The 11,043-nt window shown below is 56.1% G+C and overlaps 2 protein-coding genes across 2 annotated transcripts in view; one reads left to right on the top strand and one right to left on the bottom strand.

Annotated features, from left to right (window-relative positions):
- Positions 1-7,096: 7,096 nt before the first annotated feature.
- Positions 7,097-9,914, bottom strand: VOLCADRAFT_116780 (uncharacterized protein; the record flags this gene model as incomplete). The annotated part of the gene is made up of 5 exons (XM_002948148.1): positions 7,097-7,468; positions 7,828-8,076; positions 8,606-8,839; positions 9,339-9,422; positions 9,654-9,914. The coding sequence occupies 5 exons, from the start codon at positions 9,912-9,914 to the stop codon at positions 7,097-7,099; spliced, it is 1,200 nt and encodes a 399-aa protein (XP_002948194.1).
- Positions 9,915-10,222: 308 nt separating this feature from the next.
- The window catches only part of VOLCADRAFT_103818 (uncharacterized protein), a gene marked incomplete at its 5' end in the record, with an annotated part of 6,195 nt that continues 5,374 nt past the window's right edge, over positions 10,223-11,043 (top strand). The window contains 3 exons of the mRNA XM_002948294.1: positions 10,223-10,256; positions 10,561-10,718; positions 10,937-11,006. Of these exons, the coding sequence (XP_002948340.1) occupies positions 10,223-10,256; positions 10,561-10,718; positions 10,937-11,006 (262 nt within the window). The remainder of the gene's footprint in view (positions 10,257-10,560; positions 10,719-10,936; positions 11,007-11,043) is intronic.

Here is an 11,043-nt window from a genome sequence, read left to right as displayed (position 1 = left end):
CTCCTCCAGAACACATTCCTCGTCCCTCCTCTCCCGTTCCCTGCGTCGGCGAGTTGTGGGTCATGCAGGTGGTGGAGGAGCTCCGTGTTCGTGTGGCTGCCAGTGGTCGGGATCACCCGGTGCCGCGACTAAGTGCTGCGGAGATGGCGGCGGCAGAGCGGGAGCAAGCCAAGCAGGTGCGTGCCGGGATTGGGTTTGGCATCTCGCGGTGTTTCCTTTCTGCCTTTCCTGCAGCCCGTTTCATCCGCATACCTTCTGGCGGTACCCCCCAAACGCTTCCTGCAGCTTGCTGTCGTCCAATTCTCCGCTGGGGCTCCTCATTCCCCGGCATTTCTAGACAAAGATCCTTTAGGTTTTGTATAAGGGAGCATCGATTTCCTTGTTCCACATAATCATGCATGTGTTTCCCCTTCCGACTCTCTTCCTCTATCCCCATACACCGACCCAGGCCGCCATCGAGGAGCAAGAGCGGGAGGCGGATGCATTGGACCGGTTGGAACGGAGGGACTGTGGCGAGAAGGGGTGCGAGGGGGAGGGGGGAGAGGAGGACCTGGTGATTGACTGGAGTGACGGGGCGCTATTCACGTGAAGGAAGTAGCTGCGGTAATGCTGTATAGAGGTATACAAACCTCCTTGTGGAGGTGGGGCTCCCCTAGCCAAAGACCACCGGAACAAGGTCTGTCCTTGTGTGATCCATGGGGCACCATGCAGCTCAGTTTGAGCTGGGTAACACCCAATGGGAAATGCACAGCGCAACACGGTAAGGAGCCCAGTGCCGTCCTGGCGTGAAGAGCGGTACCATGGTTACCGCTAACCGCAGCTGAGGTAGCCGGCATGGGCCCGCTCTACCTGGCCTGGGGCTGGGGCGGTAGGGCAGAGGATGTGATTGAGCTTGCCCGTGGATATCTATGTGGGGTTCGCCTGAGGTACGTTCAGGGCGTACGGCGCGCGTGTGCTGGCTTAGGTTGACATGTGGGCGAGGGTGTGCTTTTGCATAGCGAGTGGTTGCAGAGGGTAGCGTAAACAGTATGTGAGGGTGATGTGTTAATGAGCGATGCACAAATGTATGGGGACATGGTGTGGAAGGGTGTGATTTGGCTAGATGGCCTGTTTAGAGGAGAACGTGTTGGAGAGGAAGGCGCGAAGTCAGAGTTGGGGGACTTCACTGCTTAAGACTTGGCAGGAATAGCATGCCTGGGTGCACCTGACAAGCGAGCCAATACAGCAATTCTTCAGCAGAGTGGAGGATTCCCACGAAGCGATTTACCACGTGAGAAGTACATGCTGATATTGATAAAGGAATGACACCATTGTCATAAACGTAGCCGAGGCCATGCGGAGCGTGAAGGGAATGTAAGAGGTCGGATCCAGGTTCCGTATAGATCGAAGAAACATTCTTCCAGAGTTCAGCGGCTGTTACCTTTCCAAACTAATAACAATGAGAAAAGGCTAGCTGTTCGAATTGCGATCAAGATACATGTGATTTACAACTGTGGTGTCGCTCAACAACGATGCGGTCTGTCAGCCCGCAGCCGCGCAACAGCGTTCCAAAGCCACATGCTCCATCTACGAAGGCTAAGAGTGGTATTCCACGGCTCGATGGTGCTGGTCAACAACGACAAGCCTCAGCACTTCCAGAAGTGGTGGACATGGACGTATTTTCTGAGAATCAGCTGCTAGGACGCCTAGTGCAGGACATGCAGGTTCGCACGCTGCATTATATCATAAACACCGTATGGTGCTTACTTTTTTATGTGTTTCTTCCTGCAGGCGAAACTATCGTTGTCCGCAGCCGAAGTGAAAAGGCTCTCCGAAGATGTGCTTCAGCGAGAAGGCGCCTTAACAGGATTGCATGGACAGCTCGATCGCTGTCGCACCAAAATCGAGGATTTGCGGAATGAGAACGAGGCTCTGCGTGCTGCCAACGCATCATTAGTGGACGCGCGCGATAAGTGAGCAAATGAAACGGCCGTAGTCATTTTTTCATGTCGCACATCTTTGAGACCAACGTACTGGCAAACTGCAGTGTCCATGCTCAGAAGATGCAGCTGGAGGGCGTCGTGGTGGACCTGACACGGCAGCTGACGGAGAAGAGCAGCGCAGCCTCACAGTTGCAGGGTCGGTGCGATGAGCTCGAGCAGCAGCTCCAGCAGCGGCGGGAGGGCGGCGTCACTGCGGAGCACATTAGGTAAGGCTGAAGCATCAATCTAGCCCCTTTGTCCCCGTTCTCCAATTAAAGCTCAGGTTTTCTGTTTGAATCGCTTCCGCTCATTCCCCCCAAACCCAAATGCGGATTTACAATCTCCCAGCGGGGCGACTTTCCTTCCAATTCGTTTGCACTTTCCGCTAACTCTCTTGTGCTCTCTGCAGCCAGCAGCTCCAGGGGGTGGAGTCCATGTACCGCAGCCGCCTCGAGGCCGTCAAGGAGGAGTGTCGCGAGAAGCTTGCCGCGCAGGAGGCCACGGCGCGGGCACGCCTGGTAGAGGCGCAGGCGGCGGCGACCCAGATGGTGGCCAGCGTCAAGCGTGCGGCAGTGCGAGAGGTGCAGCGCGCTGAGGCGTCCCTGGAAGGGAAGGTATGGCACGTGATGCGCAGCTGCACCGGGGTCTTCATCAGTATGCATGCATGTGTGGGATTGGGGAAGGAAACCGCCCTGCCGACCCTGAAGTGAACCGGATGCGAAACCAAATGCCCGTGCACTTTACGCATGAGGGACTGAGGAAGCGGCTTGCCTTGGCTTAGACACTTGAGATATGGATGCAAGCTGATAGCAACTGCGCGGTGCAAGCAAAGGAGCTGCACGAGGCCTGGCGGGGCATGGCAATGGCGTAATCGCTCCAAGTGGCGAACGGCTTTATTTGAGCGAGCTAGAGGTGAAACGCAGATCATATCCGCACATAGACGGCTTTTTCCCAGGTAGCCAAACCTGCCCGAGGGGATGGCGAGGATTATCATGGGCTGCGTGTGTTCCGTTTCGGGATCCCCAGGTCCAGGACCAGCAACGTGTATTGGACCAGCTGTCGAAAAGATGCCGCGCACTGGAGGCCAGGACCGCGGACATCCGGCCGCTGGTGATGGCAGCAAGCGAAGCTCGAACGCGTGTGGTCGAGCTGGAGCAGCAACTCCGAACGGCAGAAGAGGCGGCCGATGCCGCCGCGGCGGCGGTATCCGAAAGGTACGAGTTCCAGGGTGCATTGAAACATCCGACCCATGTGCAAGTGCTCGTATCAGGAGGCACATGCATGTACGTTTGCCTGTTGTACGTGCACGTCAATTGCTGCCGCAATTCGTATGGGCTTTGTGTCAGCGGGCATGCGCTCCACGTGCCTTGGCCTCAGAGCTGCGGTATTAGGGAACCCGGGCAGGTAAGGAACCGTGAAATGCTTTGCGTTACAGCCTGTGGCACATATCAAGGACTGCAAACGACTTCTCACCGTGGCCCTCATCCTGCGTCCAGATGTTAGTTTCGCGCATGTCTTGGTCTTGCCTGACCTGTGTTGTCACCGGCAGGGGCTCTCCACCAGAGCTCCTAGCGTACCTTGGCCCACGTTACCATTCCACCTTAGCCCTGTAGATGTTGTTATCGACCCCAACCTGTACTACCTGGATGACATCATGTTCTGCAGGAGTGCTTGTGCGGGCTGTCACAGCTGCTGCTGCTGCTGTTGCTACCACTGCGCTGGTGAAAGCGACGCCGCGGCCGAACTGAATGAGGAGCTCGCGGGTGTGCAGCAAAGGTAGGGTGGAGGGCCGGCACTAAGCCGCCGCTTCACGGCTTGCTCCCTTTGCTGGCCTATGTGGATGTCGTTACATGCTTTGCATCTCATGGGTACCATGGGAGAATATATTGCCATGCCGAACTCCATTTAAGGACATCCATTTATGCGGAACAACTTGACAGCTTCTTGCTCCTATGGAAATCGAAGATAACGTCTATTAAGGGTTTGACTGCTGCCTGAACCCCAAACCATTAGGCTGCTGGCGGCGCGAAGGGAGATGGTTGGGCAGGCAGAGCTGGTGGCGCAGCTCCAATCGGATCTTGTGGCGGCTCAACAGGCAAAAGTGGCGATTGAGGAACGCCTAGAATCCGTGGAGGCAATTTGCGGGGTAAACAATTCGCGTCTATGTCTGTACAGCACATGCAGCTTGGTGCCTAGCCTGGAATGCGTCATGCATTGCGATTCCATGTTTGTTGAGAGGATGTCGAAAAGCTGTCCTAAATGGCCATCAGGGTGAAGCAGGGATATGGGTATTGGGGAAACGTTGGAGCTTGGCTGCATTGGTAGTCCCTCACCGCCGCTATGAGATGCAGAAAGGTTTGCCTTACTAGGAACACGGTGGGAAGTGTTGGAAAGTGACCGACACTCATAAACCAGCGAATGGCGACAGAAGTAATAGAACCCCACAGGGTTCCGGCGCTTTGCTGTGTTTAACAGGAAGTAATTTTCTTAAGGTCACCGCCATGTGCCCTCTGTATTTTTCCGAAAAGCAGGAACTCCGTTCAGAAAATGTGAGCTTACGGATGCAGCTGTTGTCTGTCGCGGCACTGGGCGGGGCCACACGCCAGAGCGAGGTACGGCACACACTTGGCTCTCCATGATGCGGTTACACAACGGGCCCCCTGGTGCGACAAAGTCAGTGCCAGATTGTGATGCACCCGGGGTTCCCGGCCGGCTGGCCATGCCACAGGTGTCGTTATGTTTTTTCCGCGCGCCATGAGCCGGTGACGCCTGCCCAATGGAGTGCTGTGTACTGGTTTGGCAACTGATTATACACCATCCATCGATTCCTGAACCCTAACGGGGACTGTCGTATCTTGTGCCTTAATCGTTGAGAGGAGCTTTATCTGGAGGGGGGGCCGTGAGAAAGCGCTGGCCCCCCACCCGAAATTTGGACTCCTATGACCCAGGCCAGCCAGACCAGTCGCTCCCGCTCGAGTGTGATTCGATGCTTTGTTTCCGACAACTTTCCGACGCAGCAGGCATGGCAGGGCAGTCGCATCCAAGACAGTGCAACTCATTCTGCTGTTGCTGCTGGTTCTGATCAGTTGGCTCCGTATAGCGGTCGCGAGGCGGCTGCTCAAGCTGCGGCGCTGCGGGCAGCTCAGGCCGACGCCGCCACTCGCGAGCTGCTGCAATCTGCGCGGCGGGAGCAGGTGGCTGCGTCCCTGGCCCTGCTGAGCCAGCTCCGCCGCATGCAGGCGCTGGAAGGCATGCGACTGCGCGACCTGCAGGTGGGTGTGCGTGTGGATAGGTGGGCAAGTGCGCACAGATGTGGCCACAGCACCTGCCCACTCGCACAAATACGGCTACGTAATGCGGGTGCGGTATGGATGCTGCCTGCCGCAGGAGATTTATGAGTTGGAGCGGCAGCTGGCGCGACACACAGGGAATTTATGCAGCCGGGCTGAGCGCTCATGAAAGGAAGGACACCACCACATGCATGTGTACCTACAAATACTACCGAAAGCCACACCGACAACAGGTATGCGGCTTGGCGAAGTGCCAACGGCTGGGCACATATGCGACTCCTTAATTGTATGTTTGAAACAGCCATCATATCTTATGAAATTGTCCTAACGAAGTGTATGGAGAAGTACGTTTCCAGAAAATAATGCCTACTTAAATTCAAATGGACGCACAATTCCAACGCCATGTGTGCTGGTAATTCTGCAAAGAAAACGGCAAAAACAGGCGCGCCTATTGTTCTGAGTATTACGTACCCAATTTATCCTAATAGCTACTAGTGCATTGCACGATGCACGGAGTTGCCTGGTTCTTCTGTCGCAGCAAGCGATAATACTGCTTCGGGTTTTGCGTAGCTATATACGCCCCGGGTGCTGCGCTGAAGCGGTTGGTCTGTAGGCCTGTCACTTCAGGGTAGCGCAACCCCACCCAGCCCGAAGACTATTTTGTATTGCTTGCAGGTGCTTTCTCTGTAACAGAGACTTCACATGAAAACCATCTTTTGCGCTCTGTGATCCTCGTACAAAGCCCTGGTACATGGGCGAGCATCATACAGTGGGTCCGACCGGATTACCGGTGTTGCACTTCACCTCCGTAGCAATGCGGCTGTAGGGTTATGAATGCTGTTCCGTTGTCGTTGGCCACTGACAGACGTGTCACCATGTAGCTTATTATTAATGTTTGTGGAACGTTGCATCAGGGCCCGTGAAATTGGTGTGGCGTAAATACTTTTGCGAAACGTTGGTATGCGATCGCTTGACTAGTCTGGACCGGCAGACACAAACATCTTTAACATTCGCCACACTGAAGAATTCACGTGGCACGACGGTAACCCAGGAGAACGAAACCGCCCCAAGCACTGCGATCAACAAGCACTTCGTCTTTGCAGCTGAAGTTTCCTTTCCATGAGGCTGCAAATTAACATGCCGCCATACCAACCACTTATGCCGACACATCGAGATATGTATATGGGCACCAGTACGAATACGTGGCTGCAAGTGCGCCTACATAAACACACGATCCACAACGAATGGCAACGCCTCTACCACACAGTTACATCAGCACCACTAATGCGCCACTGCTCGAGGAAGAACGATGCAGTACGGGAGTGGGGTTGTTTTATTGTCGGCTGGCCTAGCGCGCCCCCGGGGAGGAACGATGCGGGCGAACTTGCAGCGGCGTGCTCACCATTGGCGAAAGCCAGCATCCCATTTAGCGTGGGGCGATGATGGGAATAACATGGTTTGCGCGAGCGACACGTTTCTTTACGCGTGAGAGGCAAAGGAGCCCATGCAGCGAAGGCTTTGCTGGGTACGGTAGTAATCGTTGAAATAAAAAATTTGATAGTTTTCTAGGCAAAAAGCGCCGGAGGTAGGCACAAGAAGTCACACTGCGCTAAGTCTTCACTGACTACGTCTTCACTTCCGAGTCCCAATCCGTAGGATTTCTCGCTCATTAGTCATAGAACCCCTGGTGCAGTAATCTGATATCTAAATAAACAATTTCAGGAGTTTCCCTTTCGTACTGTTGCAGCATTACAGCCATTTCATGGCGCCATCACTGCAGCCCGCCCACTGCAACCGCCAGCGCCCCCGCCGCTAACCCATTCCACCCCACACGTGGCGAGCACCTCACGTGCCTTGGCCACGGGACCGTGGCCCGCTGCCACTCCCGGCTACTACTGCCGCCGACGGCCCAAAGCCGGGCAGCCTCACAGGCTCGTCCACAGCCGGAGACCCCTCCCCAGCTACATGCATCTGGTCGGACGGTCTGGCGCTGGTGCTGCTAGGAGCCGCCGACCCCCTAGGCCCCGTAACTCCTGGTCCGCCGCCACTACCATTCAAAGTTGCAGAATCGTCCGCGCGCCAGGAGGCCTCGGCAGGGCTGGATGGCGTGGACGGTGGCGCGGCGGAGGCGGCCTCCGCTGCCTGCTCACCTTCACGGAGTTGCCTGATCAGCTCTGAGACAGCCTCCCTTGTTGCGTCCACATCCGGAACATCCAGCTGGGGGATGTCGAGGAGGTTGGGGGTTGACAGTGAGGGAGCAGGATTTGAGTTCATGGGTTTATATGAATGGATGGCGGAGGAGGATGGGACAGGTCGGAGATGTGAAGCATGGAGCCGATTGGAACAAGAGATACAAAACATAAAAATTAACTAGAGAAGAGGAGAGAAACGTTCCACGCTAAGAAATCCGAGGCATGCTCTCGATCCACCAGAAAGGAGAGAAAGAAGTTCCTACAGGTTCAAGAGACCATAAAGAGGACTATCCCCGAGGGCCGTCACCGGTTTCACCGAAATGCCATCACCACACAGGCCTGTGTGCATCGCCCGGTACCCAGCCCAACCCACCCAGTCCTTACCTGCTCCAGAACCTCCGTATCCATGGCCTCCAGTGCCCTACGAACGACCAGTGGGTCGAAGCGCTCCAGGGAGCGCAAGTCCCCCCGGCCGCTCACGTAATCCGCCACTGCATCCAGTACAGCCTCGGTTTCGTAGCCCACACCTCCGTCGCCGTCGCCATCCTCACTGCCGCCACGTCCTGTGAGCCGCTGCAGTGCTCCCCGAACGCCTCCTCGCAGCAGCGCCGCCGCCTCCACCATCAACACGAACTGACGCGGCAATGCGGGTACAGCGGCAGGTACAGCCGAATGACGGGGGTTACGGTTGATCCGCTCGCATCACTGGGGGTAACTGGTACTGCTGGCCCCCATCCACGCAGTGAGAGGCCCGCCAAGGAGGTCGGGGCCCTAGCGGTATCATGCAGTGCGGCCATGAGCGATCCGTGCAGACGCCACCCTCCCTCCCTCCCTCCCGAGGGGGCTGGAGGGGAGCTCTCCCGGAGCAGGCAGGTCAAAAGAGCTGCATGTCCACCACCTAGCGAAAGAAGGCCCCGCTGAGCCCAGCCCAGCTGCTCGTCCGTGCTCAAGCCCAACGATTCCAGATACGGTACATCCCGTAGGTTTCTCACAACATATGGAATTTGTGCAAGCTTACAGTACGCCGGGAGCAAGGCCCTAATGTCCATACCCTGCTTTCCTCTCTTACGCCTTAGAGCTCCGCCCCACATCAGATCACACCCCACAGACAAGAAGCACAAGCACACCAACCGCCAACCGGTCCGCTGTACCTCATCCCTACCTTTGCTACACCCACGGCAACCCGCGCCAGTCGCCGCAACCAGCGGCGCTGCCGCCGCTGCCCGACCGCCAGCCGGCTGAGTCGCACCACCCGCGCGCTGCTACCACCCGCCGCTGCTGCGGGGTCCAGGTGGAACTTCACAGAGGCGGTGGAGGAGAAGCTTCTCAGGGTGTCCCAGGCGGGTGTGTGGGGGTACTGCAGGGGAATCTCCTGCGACCCGACCACGAGAAACGCCTGGAAGGAGGGCATCACCATCACCATCATTATGATTATCATGGTGATCATCATGAGGCGAGATGCAGTCGATGATGTCAAGGGGGTGGTCTCTAGGGAGATGGAGCCCGACAGGACCAGGACCCCGATGCGAGGGTTGGGGACGGGTGAGGGGTGGCGTGTAGGGAAGGATATTGCCAGGCCGGGCCTTGTTAGGACGCGGACGTGTTGGAAAAAGCCAAAAATGTGGTGCGCTGGTTGATTGACACAACAGCAAAAGCAATGATGCCAGCAGCAACATGTATGTACAGGATGAATACGGGGCGGGGCAGACGTGGGGGAGACTTCTTCCATAACCTCGTGCGCCACAGATTACATACCGCAGATGGAGTGAGGTGGTAATGTGATGCAAGCGAGAGAGGGCTGAAGGGAGGAAATAATTTCGGTATTTTCCACGTCGCGCTAGGTTCCTGCGCGCACTTCACGTGCATGTGCATCTGCAATTGCCGTACTCCTGTACCTGCATGCCGTACTCCTGTGGCGCATCCCGCACGCGGGCCAGGGCCGTGGCGCACAAGTCGAAGAAGGTGTGGCAGGGGAACACCTGATCACGTATCATGCACGAAATGGGGCCGCGGTGGTGTTGGATGAAGCTGATGTTGGATGAAGCTGATGACAGCTTATCGGTTTGGAGTGTTACTGTTTCCTCGACGTGATCTACCCGTGCAGCTGCAGGCATGCAGGCAGCTAATCCTTTAACAGGGATCAAGATTACGAATTAAGCACCTGCAAGGGTGGTGCCCCCATAAGACGTAACCTTCCAGGAAGTCCGTACCTCGACGGGCAGGTTTTCGATGGCTGGATGGGTTTGACCCTGAATTAGCACCGACACGAGACGATAGTTTGGCGGCAGAACTTCTGACGTTGATGCTAATGGCTGGTTGTCCTCTGCTGCAACAGTGCGCTTCGGAGCTTGCGTCGGCCCATTAGGACGGTCGGCGGCTTCAACCGCAGGGTGGCCAAGCTCTTGGGACGATGCGTAATTTGGTTTTGCCGATGGACTAGCTTTCAAGTCTCCTATAATTTCCTTGCTCATAGCTGTTTCGGATCGGCAATTAATTGCAATGAAGCGACTTATGAAATTCGGGATAAAAATCATCAGTTAATCATCCGATGCATCGGCAACTCTTCAGCCTCAGATGAGTCCAAATCGCCTTGCATCCTTTGCTTGATGGAGAACATCAGGTTTCGGAGTCAACCACCGCCAACGAACGTTCACACTGGGCTATGCATTTCTTATTGTGTGCCCGAATGTGGTAAAGCTTTCAGGAGTAATGCGATCTGCCTTTTCACGCGGTGACCATGGAGCACCCCACTGGTATAGAGCCGTGGGGTAACTATTATATGCGAGGCACTGGTCCTAATATTCGTGACTCAGGTAGTATTTGTTCCATAGTTGCTGAGTGTCCTCCTGTTTCAAGGCGGGTTCCGAGTTGTACATCCCGCGCCGCACCTTTCGTCAAATACCCTAGCCGCGGAAAATGGAAGCTCACCTACCAAATTCAACCTGAATTTAAATGTCTCAGCTTGTAAAACATACGACGGCATGGCGTCGGCTCTCGGCGCATTTCACGCACAACGCGCCCATCACGAGACTTTTCCCTGACCCACATTTACACCACGTGCAAATAACATAATAATTCCACATACATCAACACGGGTATGTCTCGATTATCCGCCAGGACTTGGCGACCTCTCCGTCCTGAGCGATGCTCTCTTGCTGGAGCTGCTAGGCATTGGCGCTCTGGGCGCCGTGGCCCTGGGCCGACTGGCGCTGGTCAGCAAATCTTTCTACTGCTTTGCCAATTTAGAGGAGCTCTGGAAGGGCATGGTGATCGAGGTACGGCACCGTAGTCCACCGTACGACGAAGCGTTCCTGCGAACCACATCCCCAAACTCGCTCCGAGACTCTTAACTGCTATGCGCTCTCCCATCGCAGCAGTCATGTGTGCGGAGTCTGAGACCCTCCGCTTCCCTTTTCCTACAGTCAAGTCTCAACCCCCACGTTTGCATCCTTTCAGCATGCCGTGCGCGCTCGCCCACGCGCCCAATCCGCAGGAGCTGGGCGGTGGGTTCTCTTGGTGCGGCACCTGGCAGCGGACCTACCTGGTATCTACAGGGCTGCTACGTGAGGAGGGCGAGGAGGGGAAGGAGGGGGAGGGGAA

The sequence above is a fragment of the Volvox carteri genome (assembly GCF_000143455.1).
Source record: "Volvox carteri f. nagariensis unplaced genomic scaffold VOLCAscaffold_9, whole genome shotgun sequence".
NCBI lineage: Eukaryota > Viridiplantae > Chlorophyta > Chlorophyceae > Chlamydomonadales > Volvocaceae > Volvox > Volvox carteri.
This window is presented reverse-complemented; position numbering and strand designations above follow the sequence as displayed.